Here is a 24007-nt window from a genome sequence, read left to right as displayed (position 1 = left end):
AACAGGACTACAAACAGGTCACAAAGCCAGACTTTTGAGAAAATTTACATTTCTATTTCTAGGCCTGATTATGCACATGGACAGAATTTTGTGTGGATTTTTCCAGAGTGAGAAATTTCAATTCTTTAAGAACATAAGAAATCAGAGCAGCAGTAGGCCATCTAGCCCTTCGAGCCTGCCCCGCCATTCAATAAGATCATGGCTGATCTGAAGTGGATCAGTTCCACTTTCCCGCTTTCTCCCCATAATCCTTAATTCCCCTGCCTATCAGAAACCTATCTACCCGTGACTTAAATATATTTAGCAAGGTAGCCTCAACCACTTCAACGGGCAGAGAATTCCAGAGATTCACCATCCTTTGAGTGAAGAAGTTCCTCCTCAACTCTGATCTAAACTGCTCCCCCCCTTATCTTGAGGTTCTGTCCTCTAGTCCTGCTATCCTTTCCAAGCAGGAAGAATCTCTCTACCTGTACCCTATCCATCCCCTTCATTATCTTATACGTCTCTATAAGATCCCCCCCATCCTTCTAAACTCCAACGAGTACAGACCCAGTCTATTTAGTCTCTCTTCATAGGCCAACCCCCTCATCTCTCGTATCAGCCTAGTGAACCTCCTCTGCACTCCCTCCAAGGCCAATATATCCTTCTGCAAGTGCTGCGACCAAAACTGCACACAGTACTCCAGCTGCGGCCTCACTGGTACCCTGTACAGTTGCAGCAAGAAACCTTTAAACCTTAGACAAAAAGGATAGCCAGAAATTGTGTATTTCAGAAAGTACTTTTGCATATTAATTAGTTTGCAAGTACTTTGCAGGTTTCGGCTGGTGGAGTTACAATAGCTGCAATAATATCCTTCTCTTCACTGGTACCAATTACAGAAAATCCCAAGCAATTCTGTCTGAAATTACCTGAGGACAAAATGCTAGACTTTCGTTGCCTTGTAATAAACTCAAAGCATGATCGAGAAGGCAAGTGACCTGAATTTGTCCTTTTTTTTGCTGAAGGAAAGTGTAAAATATATGGTCAATCCTTACCATTCTTTCTAGTGGTGTGAAGAAATAGCCGAATATCTTGGAGGCTTGTAAACCTCTGTCCTGAAGGGTGGGTGGGCAAAACAAAAAAATTTCCCAGTCAGCTGAAAGTACCATCATATCTTAGTGTCCTTTAATCCAACATGAATTCTCATGAAATGCGAGAAAGTTAACAACAGTTTAAAAAAAAGTAAATGGAAACAAAATTGAACTAAGTACGAAAAATGCTGATTGTAATTTTCTTAATAGAAAGCTTAAAGGTCATGTGTAAAATTCTGACAAGGCTGGACAGATTACATGCAGGAATGTTGCTTTTCCTAGCTGAACAAGATGTCATGGTCTCAGGATATGGGATAGGCCATTAAGGACAGATGAGAAATGTCTTCACTCACATGGTGGAGAATCTGTGGAATTCTCCACCATAGAAGGCTGCGGAGGCCAAGTCACTGAATATAGTTAAAACAGAAATAGGTAGTGTCTAGAAATTTAAGGTCAAAGGTTATGGGGAGAGAAAGGATCTGCCATTAACATATTGAATGGTGGAGCAGGCTTGAAGGCCAAATGGCTTTCTCCTGTTCCTATTTGCTCTGTTTCTATGTTTCCATGATATGCTCAGCCTTTCCTGATAAGAATATTTGCTCAATTCTGCTATTAACCTTTTTTTTGCATCTGCTCCAAGTAGTGCTTCTGTATTTTAACAATGTAGAAACCAGAACTGCACCGTGTGTGAGCTCTCAGTCCTGATTATTCCTAACGTTTGACAGCCACTGATTCCAATGTAATTAGTATAAATGTGTTACTGGCCCTTTGCTTTGGGAATTATTTCTGACTGTACTTTCTAAACCACTGTATCCGAAACAGTGCCCTATCAGGAATCCTTACCAGGAGCAGATTAAGAGGTGTTTTTTTTTTGCAAAATCATGCTTTGTTCTGAATTGAGTACAGTTAATACTAATGTCATTTGGGATTAGTCACGCAAGTAAAAGCAGAGGGAATCAAATCCGCTGGAACGGGGTATTTCGCACTTTATGCCACGAGCTTGAAAATGCTTTCCGCTGAGCTGAGACTGACAATGGTGAAGGCACCAGGGCATCTGGGACCAGCATTGTATCTCCTGAACCAATGAAGTAAAGTGAGGGAAAAGAAAGATTGGGTTAAGAGAGGAAAATATAAATTGTCTATCTAAATTCTGAATTTTTAACATTTCTGTAAATTATTCACCACTTGGAAGAATAAGATTCCATGGTTTTCAGTTATTCTTTTTCTAGGCCGAAGAGGTTAATTAGCAGGAAATTAACAATTAACACCGTAAGTTCCCACCGTAATGGGAACTTACGGTGTTAATTATCAGAATTTCCTTTCTATGATGAATTTAGTAGTTAATTAACGTGCAGATCTAACAAGTTCCTAAAAATAGCAGGGAGGCCACAGATGATATGTTGTTTGTGCAAAGCAAATGATGTAAATTGACCATATTTGGGAGATTTTCAACTCGTTATATCTTAACCTCCTGAATTTGCTGATTGGTTTGTGTGTTATTAATGATTTGTTGTTAACATGCTGTTATTTTTCCAGCGTCAACCCTTTGCTTTTTGGTGGAATGCGAACTGTGCCCATTTTAATTTTTTTTCAGCTGCAGTATAATGTTCCAACCTGATGATGTATGCATTTAGACTCAATAGAGTCATAGAGGTTTACAGCATGGAAACAGGCCCTTTGGCCCAACATGTCCATGCTGCCCCTTTTTTTCAACCACTAAGCGAGTCCCAGTTTTCCACGTTTGGCCCTTATCCCTCTATACCCATCTTATCTACGTAACTGTCTAAACGTTTTTTAAAAGACAAAATTTTACCTGCCTCTACTACCTCTGGCAGCTTATTCCTGACACTCATCAGCATCTATGTAAAAGGGACCCCTGGACCCTTTTGTATTTCTCCCCTCTCACCTTAAACTTATGCCCTCTAGTTTTAGACTCCCCTATCTTTGGGAAAAGATATTGACTATCAAGCCTCATAATGCCCCTCATTATTTTATAGACCCCAATAAGATCACCCCTACATCTCCTATACTCCAGGGAATAAAGTCCCAGTCTATCCAGCCTCTCCTTATAACTCAAACCATCAAGTCCCAGTAGCATCCTAGTATATCTTTACTGCACTCTTTCTAGTTTAACAATATCCTTTCTATAATAGGGTGACCAGAACTGTACACAGTATTCTAAGCATAGCCTTACCAATGTCTTATGCAACTTCAACAATACGTACCAACTCCTGTATTCAATGTTCTGACCAATGAAACGTCCACCGGTGACTCCACTTTCAAGGAGCTATGAAACTCTACCCCTAGATTTCTTTGTTATATAACTCTCTCCAATGCCCAGTCATTAATTTGTAACATATGCTTTAAACCTTCAATTCTCAAAGAACAAACAAAGAACAGTACAGCACAGGAAACAGGCCCTTTGGCCCTCCAAGCTTGTGCTACTCATTGGTCCAACTAGACCATTCATTTGTAAGCTAGAGCTGTGATCTTAAGTGTATCCACAGCAGAGATAAGTATGGACAAAATAATATGAGGCCTACTTTTTACAGTCATACAGTTGGTATGCATATAAGTGGCTCAGTTGCTAACAGCACTGCCTGAATCAGAAGCTGTGGGTTCAAACTTTATCTTGGAATAGGTGCAGGTGGTAACCTCATTGAAAGGTGATGGAGGTGGTGCATTGTCATAATGCAAACACAAACTGGAAGGTAGATATTAAGATCCCATGGAATTCTTTGAAGAACAACAGGGTGTTCTTCCCCTGTTCAGGCCAACATTCTTCCCTCACCTGCCACTCTCCCAACAGACTCAACTCTGCAAGAGTTTTAAATTGTCGAGTTACAATTTCTGTCATGGTGATAGTGAAATCATGCAAAAGCGATATTCTTACCAACTTACCAACACCAAAATCCAAAATGTACTGTCAGAGGTTAATTTTAAGTTTAGGTTTATTAGTGTCACAGTTAGGCTTACACTGCAATGAAGTTAATATAAGTTAAAATCCCCTTGTTGCCACACTCCAGCTCCTGTTCAGGTACACTGAGATAGAATTTAGTGTGTTTAGGTGGTTAGGCCAATTCCACCTAACCAGCATGTATTTCGGACTGTGGGAGGAAACCAGAGCACTCGGAGGAAACCCATGTAGACACGGAGAGAATATGCAGACTCCACACAGACAGTGACCCTAGCTGGTCCCTGGCGCTGTGCTAACCACTGTGCCGTCTTAACTTCTCCCACATTTTCAATCTGATTTTAATCTGGCTATGAGACAATGTTTATTGTTGAAGTATCAGGGCAGAAAAGACTCGATTATGACAAATGTGCTGCCTCATTCTTGCAGAGCCAGTTTTTGAAATTCTGTAAGCTCGGTGCAAATGAAAGCCACGCCAATGGCAGAATCCATTTATTATGACTTTTTCATAAATACATAGTGGGCCATGATTTGCTATTGCAGGCCATCTGATAGCATCTGAAGTAAATTATTCCAGTCCTTGCACATGCAATTTTTTTTAATAGATATTTTGCATGATAAATTGCTGAAAGTGAAAGTTGGTAACAGCAATGTATCTGAGTCCTGAGTGAACTGGCCAAGGACGTGGGCATAATCCTTTTTGATCATGGGATGTGGCCATCATCCCTAATTGCCCTTGAGAAAGTGGCTGTGAGCTGCTGCCTTGAACCACTGCAAGTTCATGTGGTGTCAATACTGTCAGGAACGGAGTTCCAATTTTTTTTTAACTCAGTAGCAGTGAAGAAACAGCAATATAGCTGCAAGTCAGGATGGTGAGTGACTTGAAGGGGAACCTGCTGGTAGTAGTGTTTCCATGCATCTACTGTCCTTGTCCTTCTAGGTATAGAAGTTGCAAGTTTGGAAGGTGCTGTCGAAAGAACCTTGTTGAGTTGTTGCAGTGCTTCTTGTCGATGGTACACACTGCTGACAATGTAAACAGATGGCAGAGAAAGTGAATGTTTAAAGTGTTGGATGGTATGCAAGTCAAACAAGTTACTGTGTTATGGATGGCAACAAACTTCTTCTGCTGTTGAAGTTGTATTCATCCACTTCTGACTTGTTTCTTGTTGATTGTGGAAGTGCTATGGGGAATCAAGTGCAGACATATTCATCACAAAATACACAGCTTCTGACCATATGCAAGTCACTGACACAGTGCCCTGGCTCCAGTGCGGTCCTGATTTGTAATGCTGAAGTTCTTGATTGTTAATGGTTGGTCCACTTATCTTTCCTCCCGCTCCCGTCAAGAATATTGATGGTGGGGAATTCAGCAATGATAACAATTAAACATCAGGTAGATGTAATTAATCTATCTTTTGTTGGATATGATCACTATCTGTCAATTGTATGATACCAGCATTACTAGATATTTATCAGCCCAAGCCTGAATACTGTTTAGATCTTGTTGCGTGCAGTTACAAACTGCTTCATTATCTAAGGAGTTGTCAGTGGCACTGAAATCCACTTCTGGTGATTTATGATTTTATGGTGGATGAAAAGCCATTGATGAAGCATTTGAAGATGTATTGCGCTGAGGACACAGCCTTGAGGAACTCCTGCAGCGATACCCTGAGGCAGAGGTGGTTCACTTCCAACAACCACAACTGTCTCATTTATGGTATAAATGACTCCAACCAGTGGAGAAGTTTTCCACAGATCCCATTTACTTGAATTTGCCATGGCTCCTTGATCACATTCGGTCAAATGCTGTCTTGATATCAAGGGTAGTTACTCTCATCTCACTGCGTTTCTGAACTGCAGTTCTTTTGACCATATTTGGAGAAAAGCTGCAATATTGTCTGAACCCATGTTGTTGAGCCAGGACCCAAATTGAGCATTAGTAAACACGATGTTGCGATGCCGGAATTGGACTGGGGCGGGCACAGTAAGAAGTCTCACAACATGAGGTTAATGTCCAACAATTTTGTTTGGAATCACGAGCTTTTGGAGTGCTGCTTCTTCCTCAGGTGAGTGGAGAGTCACAAACACAGCATATATAGACAGAGAAGCAATTGCTAGATAATAGTTGGAATTATTAGTAAACTTGTTATTGTTGAGTTGTCCTATTTGTCTCTGACAATTTTCTTCATGCAGATGATTGAAACCAGGCCGATATGGTCATTAACTGTATTGGACTGGATTGTCCTTTCTGTGGACAAAGGTGAAGCTAATTCTGGCAAGTATTCAGTCCTACAGCTAGGATGCTGTTGGACTCCATGGCCTTTCCAAATCAAGTGAGCTTAATTGTCTCTTATTATTTGGAAAATGAATGGTATTAGTTGAAGACTGGCATCTATGATGGTGGTGACCTCAGGAGGAGGGCAAAGTAGATCATTTGGCATTTCTGTTCGAAGATGATTGCTAATACTTCAGCCTTGGCTTTCTCATTGAAGTGCTAGGTTCCACTTGAAGATGGGGAAATTCATGAGGATATTCAAACCACAAGTGGTTTTATTGTTTATCACCATTCATAGCTGATTTTGGCAGGACTGCAAAGCTTTGATCTGTGCTCTTTATGAGTATACTCAAGTCCCTCCGAATATCAATATTTACAAATTTTACACCTTAAAAATTTTTGTTTTATATTCTTAAGACCAAATTCTTAAGTCACCTTACACTTCACCATGTTAAAGTCATACCTTATGACCCACTTGCTTAACCAGTCTATATCTCTTTGCAGCTTCTCTGTATCCTTTTCTCAGATTTTGCACAACTCCAGCATAACCTCACTGCTATTAGGTGTCAACCATTAAAGGGAAGTATCTCACCTTCCTTCTTGACCACCAAGCCTGCATGTCCTGCTACCTTCAGGAAATTGTGGACAAAAATTCCAAGCTCCCTTTGATTCTCCATACTTTTCTGGGTCCTGCCATCAATTATATATGCCCTTGTCTTTGTCAAAGGCACTAACTTGTATGTTTTTGGATTAAATTCTATTTGCCACTTCTCTGCTGAAACAATTAGATAATGGAGGATAATCCTCTATCATGATTGTTTTAACTCCACATTAAAAACTGTATGCTGCAGTTCATATATACAGCAGCAATTATGTCTGAGTGAACCCAGAACAACGCATTCAAAAATCAAGAGAAATATAAAAATTATCAGGTTTACGTGAAAATTGCATTTAAAAGAAAAGATCCCGGTAAACCTTCTTACTTTTAATAAGAGAGATAAACAGGCACTCTATTACCTGTGCACCCACAAAATTGAAGTCTCACTGCACAAAACACAGAATGATTTACATTTATCATTGCGTAAGTAGAGATAAGAATTAAGTGTTCCAGTAATGACGGAAAGAAGCAAAAATAAAATGTGTCAAGACCTTCCATTTGGCAGTGGTTTACTTTCTTGCTTTTTCTATAGTGACTGATATGTAACACACTTTATTTTGTAGAAGGGAGGTACAACACCAATTTCGGTGTCATATTCACTCTCCTTGACTCTCACCTCTGCTGCTGACAGCTTCGGGGAAGCCAAATCAATGTGCTGCAAAGCGTTACAACTCCAGATGATGTTACCATTGGATGGGAAAATTGCCGAGGGAAACGCTGGCCCAAAAGATTGTGACTTTTACTTTATTTTAGAAAGTGTGAACGGATAGAGTCGCAGGTCTGCCAATTAAATTTTAACAACAAAAGGAACATTTATTAAACATGTAAAGTTTAACTATAATACAATATTTCTTCTTTCCACTTATCTTCACAAATGTACACAGATTGAAAGGATAATGCAAGTTACAAAATATATCTTGTGCTACGATGATCTCAGTAAATTCACAGTCCCTGTAACCCAACAGGCTAACTGTGGTCAGTTACACCAACTCTGAAACCAAGTGGCAAATGCTTCCCAATTGATTTTCTGTGGATTCCTCCGTACATTCTGCCCTCCAGCAAGATGATTATTGAACCATGAAACAACTAATCGCACTGGATCATCAACGTATTTCTAAACTCCATTCTTGAACGGACACGCCTTAGAATCATCTTTCAAACAGTGTTTTCTGTCAGTTGCACCTAGTAAGTATCTACTTCCAAGACTTCCAATGCTCCTTTCAGTATTCTTTGTTTTGGATAGCTACAAGCTTCCAAAAGTTTACACAATCTCTCAGGGACTCAGTCCGCAACCAAACACCAAAGACTGGAATAAGGATACCATCCTGATGATTGCTTCAGATATCTGGCTTTTCTCTAGCCAATTTCACTAAGCCTGCCCTTTCCAGTTCTATCTTTGAATTCAGTGAACTGTACGTATCTACTCAAATTCAAGTTCCTGTTTTTCCTTTCACTTCTATCTTCCTGAAAACTCCTCTTCATTCTCTTCAGTTTTTGCGGCTTGCGTTTGTGCCCATTACTCCATTATTCTGCTTTTGATTCAGCTATAGGTTTAGCTAAAACTAAACTCAAAAAGCCACCCTATCCTAAAGATGCTCCTGGTTGCTCAGCAACAGTTCATTCTTTCTCCCACTCTTGTTTACTTTTCATGCCATAAACTCTCTAAGCTTAACAGAAACACAATTTAAAATAAACCACAAAACCCCCTATCCATGCATGCACCTTTGTTTAATATGAATCTAACTAGAATTATGTCCTTGTGAGAAAAACAAAGTTTCAATATGATTGGGTTGATTCACATATGCCTGGGTGGGTAGTTACGAAATTCATGGAATCTATTTTTGTCATACCTGATTTTTATTGGAGATTCTTCAATATGTGTCAGAGAGGGAAAAGAAGACACTTAAAGTTCTCTGAGAAGAAAAGCTACAATGCTGCTGGGATAGTAGTTAACTGAATAATCAGTTATAGGACTCAGTAAACTGATAGCTTAACAGATGTGCTGCTAGAATACTGGGTTTAGGAAACTAATTTGTTTGTTCTGCAGGTGAAAAAACAATGAGTTTAAGGTGCAGTTTTGGATGTCTTGGTGAGAGATACAATTTGGTTGAGAAGCATCAAGTGAATTCACCAGAAGTAAACTGCAACTGTGCCAGTCCCAAATGTGAAGTCTTTGTTTCAAGCTGGTGGTGAATCTTTACTGGTTTACAGAGAGTCCCTGCAGTGCAGAAGGGCCCATCAAGTCTGCACCAACCACAATCCCACCTAGGCCCTATCCCGTAACTCCACGTAATTACCCTGCTAGTCCCTCCTGACACTAAGGGGAAAATTTATCATGGCTAATCCACCTAATCCGCACACCTTTGGACAGTGGGAGGAAACTGGAGCACCTGGAGGAAACACACACAGACACAGGGAGAACATGTAAACTCCATACAGACAGTCGCCCTAGTCTGGGTCATGCCTGTAAAGATATTGCTGCAGTAAAGGAATAGTGGGAATTGAAATCATCTTCTTGTGCTTGTACTGAGATCCCTGCAACCTTCTTGGTGCAATGGAGTTCAGTTTTCTTATTTTTAATAAATATTTTATTCTTTGTATTAAAAGTCCATCAGCAGACTCCTGTGCATTTGTTTGATAAATTTCCTCCTCAATTTCTGAAAGAAACATTAGGATCTATGAAGCCAGGTTTCACTCTAGAATTTGATTTGTAAAGTATGGGATTGTAGCTGGGATTGTAACACTAAGATACCGCATGGACCAAATGTGAAGGTCAATGTTTTGACATCTTTTCTTCATGTGCTGTCCACTTTGCAAAAATGCTCATAAATCTTTAGCTTGTGTTTGGATGTAAAGAAGAACTTTAGATCAATGCATTCTGTGCTGACAAGTGAAGTGATTGTTTTGCAGTGGTGTATTTTGGACAATTATTGAGGAACCACATCCCAATGATATTGTGAATGGACTGCAGCAAGTAAGTAGCTTTAACGTTTAGTTCAGTCAAATCTTATTTTTATCTGCAGTGCAATTTGCATAGATTGAGATTGCTCGCTCACCCTTCACATGAAACTATGTCACAGTGAGGTCAGTTTGACATCTGGCACCTCAGTCTCCAGTGGGACCAGCAGCATATCACAATAATTGATGAGCTTTAGGGACTGAGGGAGGAAAAAAAAAACAGAGGAATTGCAAACAAGAAGGGGGAATGAGACAGAAATGAAGTATAATAGGATAGATAAATTAGAGTGAAGCAAGGTTAGATTGCGGAGAGAGAAAAGCAACATAAGGGAAAAATCAGAAAAAAAATTAAAGATTGAATAAAATGAAGTCATATCTTGTGGTTCAGATGACAATCTGCTTGACATTTTCCCTTGTGGCTCATGATGTAAATGTGAATCATTTTTTTAAATCACTTCCAGTCCTCTAATCTTGAAAAGTTTTCCCTCTGTGCAGTGTATTCTGCACCCTTCCTTTATTTCCTTTGCAGTTTTGCTTTCTGCACACACCCTGGATAAAGTATCTAAGCACTTTAATTCTTTCAATTGTTGGCTTTGTATGACCTCACTTGTGTGTGTTTATGTCAAAAAATATATAGATAAAGAGATGATAGAGACAAAGTGCATTATTGTCATTACCTCACATATTCAGAGAACACTAGAAACTACATTGTATGTGTTATAATTCCTGCATCGTTACAAGTCAGACATTTTTTGTAGTTGGGTTACCTGATGGGGTAGTCAGCCTTATGGAAGCGGCTAGAATAACCAGGCTTTACTCAGGATTACACGATGCCACTTTGACTTCTTCATTGGGTTTACTCTCCACTTGTTGTGTATATATCTTGTAATGTTTATATGTTTATCCAGCTGATTTCCCAACATTTAAAATTGCTGTCAAAATCAAATTGTCATTGGATTAAATATACCTGTACCAGCAAACATTTGAAGATGTTCTGATGAAGAGAGCTAAAAATGCTTTCTATTTGTTTAGTCCTTGTAATTATGAACTTTGAAATCTGCAAAGTAACTTACAGGTATGAAACTAGATAATTCTTATTTATTCACAGAATGGAGGTTTGTATGTTTCTATTTCTCATCTATCAACCCAGTATCCCAGCAATCTCTCTTTATAATGTGCTCTTGGTACTTAATTAAACAATGCCCTCTGTTGATCCAGAAGGAAGTCTTCCAGTAACAATAAAAACTTACTCTAACTTATAAACCAAAGAAAAGGTTTAATAAAGAAATTTCATTACTCCAAACTTAAGGCCTCACACTGGGCCATTCCAAGCTCCCACAATTCCCAACATGTTCTAATTTATACTGAGTCAGCTGGTCAGATGATAATCACATCATTCTGTCATTGGTTACATGGTTTACTAGGTCAGCTGACCCTTACAGCATGTTACCATTGGTCACGTTACAACAGATCCAATGTTTTCACCAGTTACATTCTAATACCCTTCACTTGTGCATCTTGACAACATAACTAATATACCATCAAAAAAAATTGTCAATGGTTACTCTTCAGTATTAATCAGAGACAATGAGAAATTGAAATTCAAAGTGAATAAAGTGATCTCAAAGGAGTATAATGTTTATATTTAATGAAGAAGAAATTGGCTGGTTGTTCTAACACAGTAAAAAAAAATTACAGTGTGTTCTGAACAGTGAGGCAACCCTGAGCTCTTAAACCTCAGCTTTTCATTGTTACACTCAGTTATATTGACATTTGTCTATGTTTAATCCTTACATTAGAAGTAATAGAACATGAAATTTATATTTAGTCCAAATGAATATTCTTTTTCTCATAAAATCATACTTTCAGTATTCATTTTCCTGGAGCTACTATTTGTCCCTTCAATTCATTGTTCTGGTTGTGCATATTACATTCAAACCTAACATATACTTGCTAATTAAGGTCAAGTATTGCATATACTGGCAAGATGTAAGAATTCTACCAGAACTTTCAGGCAGCAAGTGAAGGTTTTTTTTTAGATCATTTTGATAAGGTTGCAAACATTGGTAGCAAATCTGAGAATTGGGAGTGCTTTAGAATCCTGTAAAGGGTGACCAAAAATGAGGGGAGTGGGGGTGAAATAAAATATAAGAGCAAACTAGCAAGGAACATAAAAACAAACTGTAGGAGTTTCTACAAACATATAAAAAGGAAGAGAGTTGCTGCAGAAAATATAGGTCCCTTTGAAGAGACTGGAAAAATTATGGGGGGTGAGGAAGTGTCAGAGTTACTAAACAAATATTTTGTCGCTGTCTTCACAGTACAAAATACAAATTTCATGCCAGAAATAAAGGGCATGCTGGATGCTGAAATGAGTGAAGGTGTTCAGGAAATTAATATCAGCAGAGAAGAAGCACTAGGGCAACTTTTTATATTCTTTCATGGGATGTGGATGTTGCTGGCTAGGCCAGCACTTGTTTCTTGTCCCTAGACTAAGGGTTTAAAATCTGACAAATCCCCAGGACGTAATGGCCTAGATCCTTGGACTCTGAAAGAGGCAGCTGCAGAAATTGTGGTTACTCCAACTATAATGCTCCAAAGGTTCCTACATTAGGGGATTATCCCAGTAAATTGGAAGTGAGCAAATGTGACACCGTGTCAAGAAAGGAAGGAGAGAAAAAACGGGGAACTAAAGGCCAGCTAACCTGACATCGATTGTTACGAAAGTGGTATTTCCTTTTCTCACTTAGTCCTGGAAGTAATATGCTTGCTGTTCTTCTGGTTGTTTGCAAACCATCATGTCTCAGCCCCAAATGAAAAAAAAAGTATTCCAGCTGATTCATGGAAATTGGATCATATGAAATGTCTTTCTGGCTGGTTAGTGCTTTCTCTGACGAATGCCTGGTGAGATATAACAGGCAAATTATATTTTTAACATATATCCAGCAAATGACTCATGCTGTTTCTCCTCCACCTCTGGAAATTGCTGTGAAAGCATTTATCAAACAAAAGGATAAAATGCAAATTGAGTGAGTCATACATAAGTTTCTTTGAGGCTTTTCTGCATTGCCTCCCAAATAATCCTAGATTGTTGACAACAAATCTTGCATCCTTTCATCCACATCTTGGGTATATATTTCAGTCCCATTTTCATTATTTTCTGAGAGTCTTGTTCTCTGAACTCTGATTCTCAGGATTTTACTTCTGTGTGAATTTACACTATCTAGCAGAGTGAAACTGACAGAAAGAAGAAAGATGTGAAGGTTCTGCTGCAAACAATTGAAGATTGAAAAATAAGCTGTATTTAAAAGGTTTCAAAGAAAGAGACATTATACTGCAATCAGGGATGTGTTACATTATTCCAGCTGTTGTAGGTGTATGTCTGGAAATGGTTGAATGGTTAATGTTATTATATTAATGTTTATACATCGATAATTTCATTTCAAACCAATCAAAATAAAATGTTGTGCAATATTTGAACTAGGAATAAAGATCATTTAATAAAATGAAGATGATCTACAACTATACCTGATCAAAATTAGTAACAGCCCAGATTTTGTAGTTAGTTAAGAAAACGTTCTGTTTGGGATAAGGATCGAGAACCAGAGGACACACTGATTAAAGCGTTTGGCAAAAGAACCAGTAGCGACTTGAGGAAAATATTTCTTCGGCACTCAGTGATTAGGATCTGGAATGCACAGTAGAGATTGCGGTGTGGGCAGATTCAGTTGTGGTTTTCAAAAAGTAATTGCATCATTATCGGAAGAGAAAATATTTGCAGGGCTATGGGGAAAACTTGCCAGTGTGAGGCAAGCTGAATTCCTCTTACAGAGAGTCAGTATTGGTATGAACCTTCAGTGCTGTAACCGTCAGTGGAAGAGTCATAGAATCCCGATAGTGCTGAAGGAAGCCATTCAACCCATTGAGCTCGCACCACCAACAATCCCAGCCAGGCCCTATATCCATAACCCCAAGCATTTTACCTTACCACCCTCCTGACATACGGCCAATTTAACATGGCCAATCAACATAACCCACACATCTTGGAGTGTGGGAGGAAATCGGAGCACCTGAAGGAAACCCTTGAAGACACAGGGAGAATGTGCAAACTCCACACAGACAGTGACCCGAGGCCGGGAATTGAACAATGGTCCATGGAGGCAGCAGTGCTAACCACTGTGTCACCATGTCGCTGAGACTAGGATGCTTTGCTGGAGGTTGTTTATTTCTTGCTACAGTGCTTACTTCTCTACCCTAATGCCAGTCCCCCAGTGCTGGCTGAGTCTTCTTTATATGCACAATTGAGTATAGTTAATTAATCAGTACTCAACACCTATTCACCTTTACCTTCACTGGGTATTTAACATCCACCAAACACAACCTATTGGATATTAACAGCAGCCACTCACTCTGTGATAACAGGTCTGATGGTTGAGTACTCTTGATTTGTCTAGTATCAGCTTTTGAACTTCCAGCATTCAGTTTAGGTATCTATCTTCTTTTCATTGAATAGGCCGAAAGGAAACTCTTTGTTGCATGTGTTTTATGTGCATACAGTGGTATAGCTGTCTCCTGGAAGCTGGCAAAACTTTTTCTAATTGTATCCATGACCATTGAATATGGGAGATAATATTAACCCATCTCCTCTCTTGCAGTGTAGCTTGTACAGTGCATAGAGCATTCTCTATCCCTAGAGAGGACAACTCTCCCTAGATCAGGACGAGCAAACTTCAGGGAAATATATAAGGGACACTTTGGCATAGATAGGATGGGTGGTTGCTGGTGAACTTGTGAGAGGAGGGGAGACTGCAGGACAAGGGAGTGAGCGCTGTCAAACCGAGGGAATGGCCTTCAAATCCCTCACTCCCCCATCCACCACAACATGCCCCCTCATTCCCCCATGCCCCCAACATGTCCCATCACACCCCCATGTATCTTCCATAGCCAATCACCCCAGTATCAACAACTAGCAGTTGTCAGGAACCACGTATTTGAACTGGGCATGAAAAAATAAACTTCTAACAATCTAATGCAGCTGTCATTCAAACTGACTACATACCAAAAACAAAACTCATCCAAAGAAGCCATTCAAAAAAAAGTTACATTCCCTCGATTGGTCAATCTGTTGTAAAAATAAACAAACAAACATCTAGTTCAGGAACCGCAACACAGATATGTATTCTGTAATAACCTTGCAAAGCTATCAATAAGATGCCCTGCTGAGATAAGTGGACCTGTATCTTCTAAAACTCAAGAAGGTATTCATAATGGCCCTAATTGTTAACACAACCCTTAAAAATGCAAACAAGGAAGATGATTGAACCTGTGGAAGTAGACGGTCTTGTTTTTAAAAGCTACACAATGCAGCCCAGTAGTAGGTGTCAATTCTTTCCTCCAGTGAAAGCTTTAGACCAAAGCTTTTTTTTAATTTAAGGATTGTGGACATTGAGATCACTTCAGATCATGACAATTGAATTCTCAAGCAGTGTTTTCCCCAAGTGAAAAAGTGTTATCATGCGTCTCAACACTTACACAATGCTAATTCAAGAAATGGTAAATTACTTTTGCATGATAGAGCCACTGACTCAATCATTGCATTGAAAACACATCAAACATATAAGACAGAACTTAACTATTGAAACTGAAAGAACTTGTTTTTTGGCATTTCATAGCTGGTCAATGAAAGAAATTTTGGAGCAGGTGAAATTTGTTTTAGTTTCTCCATGGCTCATGACTCCTCTGAGCTGCCATGGGTAATAATGGAAAGGGCCTGACTCCAGAAATATTGTGGGGGGTTTGAACTACCCACCCCTGCATTGGAACCGGTAAGGGCTGACTGCTGTGTGCGGAGTGACTGCCTGCACCATTATCCCGCACCAACAATAATGGCTGGAAATGGAAATGAGGGCACGATTCCTGGGGCAAATGGGTCTCACCCACCATTTTTGAAAGGACTGCAAAGTCAACCTGACTGGGTGAAAATCCAGGCCCTAGACCTGGGTGAGCAGGGCACAATTTCAGAATTCTCTAATGAGGTGAAACTTGGAAGAATTATGAACTTTGAGGATAGTGATAAACTTCAAGAAGACAGGTACATCGTGATGGAATGGGGAGGATGGTGGAATGGACAGACAAGTGGCAGATGAAATGTAAAGTGTGAAATTATTAATTTTGATAATAAGAATTGGGAGAGGCAATATAAAATGGTTCAAATCTAAACATGGTACAGGAGCAGAGGGGCCTAAGTGTATGATGCGCACAAACCATTTAAGGTGGCAGGGCAGGTAGAAAAAGAAGTCGATAAGAATCTTGAGCTTTATCAATTGGGACATAAGCCCTGATTTTACAGGCACACCCGCCCCGAAAATCAGGATGGGTGAAGCTTGCAAAATGGCATTCTGTGTTGGCATTGGGTGTGATCTTACGAGACTCAGGCAGGTGTGCTGGTAAAATTCTGGCCATGGAGTATTAAAGCAAAAAAGTTCTGTTAAACCAGTATGAGACACTGATTCAGCCTCAAGTGGAATTTGTGTCTAGTTCTGGGCACTGCATTTTAGGAAAGATTTGAAGGCGTAAGACAGAGTGTGGAAAAGATGCTTAAATGACTCCAGGGATGGGGAACTTCATTAGATAGATTGGAGATGTTGGGACTATTCCCGAAAGAATAGAAAGTTGAGAGGAAATTTAATTGAGGTTTTTAAACTCATGAGAGTTCTAGACATACTAGATGAGGAGAAGTTGTTCCCCTTTCCATGAGGATCGAGAACCAGAGGGCACAAATTTAATGTGATTCGAGAAAGAAGCATTGGCAACCTGAGGAAAACCTCTTTTATGTAGCGGATGGTTAATTCACTACCTGATTGTGTGGTGGTGGAAGATTTAAACGAGGTCTTCAAAGGAAAAATTGATAATGATCTGATGAGAGGAAACTACCCGGACTATGGGAAATAGGTGGGGGACTGGGGACTAACAGAGTTATTGTTGCAGAGTCATTACAGACATAATGGTCTGAATGGACTCCTCCTGTGCTGTTACCATTCTATTACTGCAACCAGTTTGGGGGGGTGAGGGGTAGAACTGACTCCTCTCTGTCTCACTCCTGTGTTGGTTGAATTTAAAAATGCTTGTTGATATATGAAGAGTCACTTTCCACAGTAGCTGCTGGTGCTTGGGTTTCTCATTGGAATAATTGGTTTGCAGTTATGGCTGCTTGATTCTCATTTCTCTTGGAGACAGTAGTGTTGATTCAGAATTCTCTTTTCAGAACTCTCAATTTTCAGCAATGAGGTCTTCTGGTAGGTTTTAAAAATCACAAAGAGCTCAGCTTTGATGATCCTTGCAAGTCTATCTTTGACTCTTAATTCAAATCCAGTATATTCGACATGAGTTGGTTATGTGATCTCTTTGCAAGCTCTGAAGACTCAATACTTTCATAAAGCCCTTTGCAAATGCAACATAGTTCTTGCTGTAGGCCAGTGTCATTTGCTTAAGAAACATCATTTTCACAAAGTTGTATGTGATATTATGAAGTATATGTGTCCAGCTGATGACATTACAAATTAGTATTTCATATAACACATCTTCAGACAACATTGGTTCTCATTGCTCCCCTAAGAAGTATCCGTTGGTCCCTGTCAATCATCCAAATGTTCTTTATATCCATTTTCTCCCTCTTTCACTTGAAGGTCATGTTGTGCAGTCTGTACTGCCCCTGGTTCTGAATACAGAAAGAGAAACCTCTGGATGTGAGTCCCACCTCAAGACTTGATGATGAAGGAAAACTAATTCATAATGTGGCCAAGCAGGTTGCTGATGGCAGGTGGTAAAAGTGGGAGAAATTCATGTTTAGTCAACGTAAAGGAAAGAAAATTGGAACCTCTCTCATTACTATCTGTAGTTCACTCTCTTTCTTCTGAAACTTTTTATGATTTGCAAATCCCATCAGAAGATCTCTTGCTGCACATTGAGAGTTTTTAAAAGAGAATTCCAAATCAACGCACGCGTATAAAAAGTGCATGTTTGTAGAACTATTACAGCACAGAAGGAGGCCATTCGGCCCATTGTATCTCGGGGGGAAAGCTATGCAGACATGGGGAGAACGTGCAGGCTCCGCACGGACAGTGACCTAAGCTGGGAATCAAACCCGGTTCGCTGGCATTGTGAGGCAGCAGTGCTAACCACTGTGCCACCATGCTGCCCTGCACCTAATGATCAAATACAAAGTGCCATTTTCCCTTTGTGTTCCCTATAAACATGCAGATTGTTCTTTTTTGGACAATATTCCAATTCCCCTTTGAATGTCTCCTTGTATCAGCCTCCCATCCATTGATTCTGTCTAAACTTCTCACTGCCTCAGCAAAGCAGCTAGTATAATTAAGGACCCCACACACTTCAGACATACCCTCTTCCGCCTTCTTCCGTCAGGAAAAAGATACAAAAGTCTGAGGTCATGTACCAAGAACAGCTTCTTCCCTGTTGCCATCACACTTTTGAATGGACGTATCTCGCATTAAGTCGAATTTTATCTACACTCTAGCTATGACTGTAGCTAGAATGCAGAGAAACCTGATTGGGTGAAATTCGACTCTCTCTTGTTTTCTTCTCTATGAACAGTATGCTTTGTATAGTATGCAATAAATTATATTTTTCACTGTATACTAATACATGTGACAATAATCAATCAATTCAAACAAAATCAAAAAAATCTACTGCACTCTCTTGCAGTACATTTTAACCACTGAGTTAAAATAGTTTTTCCTTATGCTGTATTTGCTAGTTATCTGAAACCTGTGCCCCCTCAGTCTGAATGCACAGAGACTTGCACTGTGTGAGTGTGGAGTGAGCACAGTTTGACTCTCCATTGAGCTGGGGTTGTTTCGGAATCGCGCTGGGCTCTTTATGTCCCGGGCTGGGCACCGTGCAGCGGGGTGAAAGGTCAGTTGCCGGGCTCTGCGTTGCCAGGCAGCGGCTGCGGCTCTCTGGGGTGAATCCGGGGCTGGAATGGCTTTCAGCGAGAGCCGGCCCGAGGCGGCCGAGGTGGAGCAGGATGAAGGGGCCGGCGGCGAGCCCGATCTTATCGCCAAAGCCAACTCGCTGCAGGCCTTCAGTGAGAGCGAGGAGGCGCGAAGCCTGCTGCTGGGCCTGGGCGCGGCGGCCAGCGAGGCGGCTCACAGCGAGATGATCAGCCAGAAATTCACTGGTAGGAGCGGGCTGGGGCCTGGGACTGGCTCTGGTTCTCTGTGTCTGATTTTTGATTTGATTTATCACTGTCACAATAAACAGTATTGTTTCTTGCGCTCTCCATCCACCCACAGCGCCTCTCATTGTAAAAGCTGAGGTTCTGCTCAATGAGAGATTCTTCTCCATTCTCCCCCACTTAGCTGGTCCTCTTTAATGCGAGGGCCACTAGCTAGGGTAAATGCATGGGGTTATAGAAACATAGATAGGAGCAGGAGGAGGCTGTCTGGCTCTTCAAGCCTCCTCTGCCATTCATTATGATCATAGCTGATCATCCAACTCAATAGCCTTATCCTGCTTTTCCCCCATAACCTTTGATCCCATTTGCCTGAAGTGCTAGATCCAGCCCCTTCTTGAATACATTCAACATTTTGGCATCAACTGCTTCCTGTGGTAATGAATTTCACAGGCTCACTGCTCTTTTGAGTGAAGAAATGTCTCCTCACCTCTGTCCTAAACGGCCTATACTGAATCTTCAGGCTGTGACCCCCTGGTTCGGGATCACCCCCGCCCCATTGGGAATATCAAAGAACAAAGAAAATTACAGCATAGGAACAGCCTTTCGGCCCTCTAAGCATGTACCAACCATGCTGTCCAACTGAACTAAAACCCCCTACCTTTCTCGGGACTATATGCCTCTATTCCCATCCTATTCATGTACTTGTCCAGAGGCCCCTTAAAACTCACTATCGTATCTGCTTCCACTACCTCCCCTGGCAGTAAGTTCCAGACTCTCTCCACCCTCTGTGTAAAAAAAAAACTTGCCTCATACATTTTAAAGCTTGCACCTCACACCTTAAATCTATGCTCCCTGGTAGTGGACTCTTCCACCCTGGGAAAAGCTTCTGACTATCCACTCTGTCCATGTCCCTCATTTTGTAAACTTCTAACAGGTCGCCTCCTCAACCTTTGTCGTTCCGGTGAGAACAAACCAAATTTCTCCAACCTCTCCTCATAGCTAAAGACCTCCATACCAGGCAACATCCTGGTAAATCTTTTCTGTACCCTCTCCAAAGCCTCCACAATTTTTCTGGAAGTGTGGTGACCATTATATTGAACATTATATTTCAAGTGTGGCCTAACTAAGGTTCTATAAAGCTGCAGCATGACTTGCCAATTTTTAAACTCGGTGTCTTGGCCAATGAAGGCCAGCGTGCCATATGCATTCTTGACTGTCTTCACCACCTGCATTGCCACTTTCAGTGACCTGTACGCCCAGATCCCTCTGCCTATCAATACTCTTAAGCGTTCTGCCGTTTATTGTATATTTCCTATCTATTAGACCTTCCAAAATCCATTAACTCTCATTTGTCCAGATTAAACTCCATCTGCCATCTTTCTGCCCAAGCTTCCTCCAATTGATCGATATGTCCTCTGGTCCTCATCGCTATCCACAAATCCACCAACCCTTGTTGTCTGCAAACTTGCTAATCAATGCAGTTACATTTTCCTCCAAATCATTTATGTATATGTATATATTACAAACAGCAAAGGTCCCAGCACTGATCCCTGAGGAACGCCACTTGTCACAGCCCTCCATTCAGAAACGCACCTTTTCACTGCTATTCTGCGACTGAGCCAGTTCTGTATCCACCTTGTCAGCTCACCTCTGATCCCATGTGACTTCACCTTCTGCATCAGTCTGCCGTGAGGGACCTTGTCAAAGGCCTTACTGAACTCAATGTAGGTAACATCCACTGCCCTACCCTCATCGATCATCATCATCACTTTCTTGAAAAACTTGATCATGTTAGTGATATATGACCTCCCCTTCACAAAACCACGTTGCCTCTCGCTAATACGTCCATTTATTTCCAAGTGGGAGTAAATCCTCTCTCGAAGAATCCTCTCCAATAATTTCCCTACCACTGATGTAAGATTCGCTGATCTGTAATTACCTGGATTATTCTTCCTACCCATATTAAACAATTAGCTACTCTCCAATCTTCTGGGACCTCCCCTGATGCAAAGATTTCTCTCAAGGCCCTAGCTATTTCCCCCCTCACCTTTCTTAGTATTTTGGAATGCAATCCTATCAGGCCCTGGGGACTTGTCTATCTTAATTCTTCTCAAAAACCCCAATACTACTTCCTTTTTGATCTTGACATAACTCGAACTATCTACACACCCTTTCCCATATTCACCATTGACCAAGTCCTTCTCTTTGGTGGGACTGACATGACGTATTCATTTTATAACTCGCCCATTTCTTCTGGCTCCGTGTATAGATTCCCTCCTCTGTCCTTGAATGGGCCAACCCTCTCCCTAGCTACCTTCTTCCTCTTTATATATGTATAAAATATCCTCCCTGCATCTACCCTGTCTAGTCCTGTTAGAATTTTATAAGTCTCTATGAGATCTCCCTACCTCCACCATTTGTCTGAACTCTAGCAAAAACAATCTTAACTGGTCAATCTCTCCTCATACATCAGCCCCGCCATTCCGGAATCAGTCTGGTAAACCTTCGCTGCACTCCCTCAAGAGCAAGAGCATCCTTCGTTAGAAACTGCACATAATACTGTCGGTGTGGCCTGACCAAGACTCTGTATAATTGCAACAACACATCCCTGCTCCTGTGCTTGAAACCTCTCACAATGGAGGCCAACGTGCCATTTGCCTTCTTTACCGCCTGCTGCATCTGCATGATTACCCTCAGTGACTGGTGCACAAAGAGACCCAGCTCCTGCTGCACGCTCCCTTCTCCCAGTTTAGAGCCTTTCAGGTAATAATCTGCCGCTTTGTTTTTGCTTCAAAAGTGAATAACCTCACATTTGTCCAAATTAAACTGCATCTGCCACTGATTTGCCCACTCACCCCAACCTGTCCAAATCATTCTGAAGGATCTTTGCATCCTTGTCACAGTTTATCCTCCCACCCAACTTGGTATCATCTGCAAACTTTGAGATGTTACGTTTTGTTCCCGCGAACAGATCATTTATTAAAAGAACCCATTAATTTCTACTCTTCGTTTCCTCTCTGCTAACCAGTTTTCTATCCATTTCAATACACTTACCCCATCCCATGCGTACCCGAAAGAACCCCCACCCCGACGCGTTTCAATCTTGTACGATAATCTCTTACGCAGAACTTTGTCAAACACTTTCTGAAAGTCCAAATATACCACATCGACTGGCTCCCCCTTGCCTACTCTACTAGTTCCACCTTCAAAGAGTTCCAACAGATTTGTCAAGCATGATTTCCCCTTCATAAATCTATGCTGACTCCATCTGATCCTGTCACTGCTTTCTACGTGCTCTGCTATAAAGTCCTTGATGATGGATTTGAGAATTTTCCCCACTACCGATGTTAAGCTTACTGGTCTATAATTCCCTTTTTTCTCTCTACCTCCATTTTTGAATATGGGAGTGACATTAGCTGCCCTTCAATCTGCAGGGACTGTTCCAGAGTCAGTAGAATCCTGGAGGATGACCACCAATGCATCCACTATTTCCAGAGCCACTTCCTTAAGTACTCCGGGATGTAGATTATCAGGCCCTGGGGATTTATCCGTCTTCAATGCCATCAATTTTCACAGCACCATTTCTCTACTAATATTGATCTCTCTCAGTTGTTCCCTCTCACTAAATCTTGTACTCCCCGACATTTCTGGCATCTGATTTGTGTCCTCTTTTGTGAAGACAGAAACAAAGTATGTATTCAATTGCTTGGCTATTTCTTTGTCCCATGTTGGACATTACTCCATTTCTGTCTGTAGGGGACCTACATTTGTCTTTACCAACCCCTTTCTCTTCATCTATCTATAGAAACTCTTAATGTCAGTCTTTATGTTCCCTGCCAGCTTACTTTCATACTGTACTTCCCCCTTCTTAATCAATCTCTTAGTTCTTCTTTGCTGAATTCTAAACTGCCCCCAATCCTCAGACCTATTATTTTTCTTGGCCAATCTGTATGCTTCTTCCTTAGATCAGATACTCCCTAATTTCCTTTGTAAGCCATGGATTGGCCGCCTTATCCATTTTGCTTTTATGCCAGACGGGAATAAACAGTTGCTGCGCTTCCTCAATGCGTTCCTTGAATGTTTGCCATTGCCTATCCACTTTCGTCCATTTAGGTAACTCTCTCCAATCTATCAAGATCAACTTGCGCCTCATAGTTTCCTTTATTAAGATTCAGCACCCTATTCTCCGAATCAACTACTTCACTCTCTAGCTTGATTAAAAAATTCTTTCATGTTATGGTCACTCATCCCTGAGGGGTCTCGTACAGCTAGATTGGCAATGATTTCCTTCTCATTACACAGCACCCAGTGTAGGATGGCCTGCTTTCTAGTTGGTTCCTCCACATTTTGGTCAAGAAAATCATCCTATAAACACTCCAGGAATTCCTCCTCTACAGCATTGTGGCTGGTTTGATTTGCCCAATCAGTGTGCAGATTAAAATCACCCATGATCATCGATATTCCCTTGTCACATGCATCTTTAATTTCATGGAACATAGAATAGTACAGGCCCTTCGACCGTCGATGTTGTGCTGAGCTTTGTCCGAAACCAAGATCAAGCTATCCCACTCCCTATCATTCTGGTGTGCTCCATGTGCATATCCAATAACCACTTGAAAGTTCCTAAAGTGTCTGACTCCACTATCACAACAGGTAGTCCATTCCATACCTCAACCACCCTGAGGAAAGAGCCTACCTCGGCCATCTCTCCTATATCTCCCACTAGGAACCTTATAGTTATGCCCTCTAGTAACAGCTACATCCACCCGAGGAAATAGTCTCTGAACGTCCAGTCTATCTATCCCCCTCATCATCTTATAAATCTCTATTATGTCGCCTCTCATCCTCCTCTGCTCTAAAGAGAAAAGCACTAGCTCCCTTAACCTTTCCGCATAAGACCTACCCTCCAAACCAGGCAGCATCCTGGTAAATCTCT

At 40.9% G+C, this 24007-nt stretch overlaps 1 protein-coding gene across 1 annotated transcript in view; it reads left to right on the top strand.

The window, feature by feature from the left end:
- The first annotated feature begins 18810 nt into the window (after positions 1-18810).
- Positions 18811-24007, top strand: part of tbcd (tubulin folding cofactor D) — a 240637-nt gene continuing 235440 nt past the window's right edge. Inside the window, exon 1 of the mRNA XM_080209036.1 lies at positions 18811-19074. Coding sequence (XP_080065162.1) covers positions 18876-19074 — 199 coding nt within the window. The 5' untranslated portion in view covers positions 18811-18875. The remainder of the gene's footprint in view (positions 19075-24007) is intronic.

The sequence above is a fragment of the Carcharhinus amblyrhynchos genome, chromosome 21, assembly GCF_965287045.1.
Source record: "Carcharhinus amblyrhynchos chromosome 21, sCarAmb.v2.hapA, whole genome shotgun sequence".
Taxonomy (NCBI): Eukaryota; Metazoa; Chordata; class Chondrichthyes; order Carcharhiniformes; family Carcharhinidae; genus Carcharhinus; species Carcharhinus amblyrhynchos.
The sequence above is the reverse complement of the archived record's forward strand: the minus strand, read 5'-3'. Positions and strand labels throughout refer to the sequence as shown.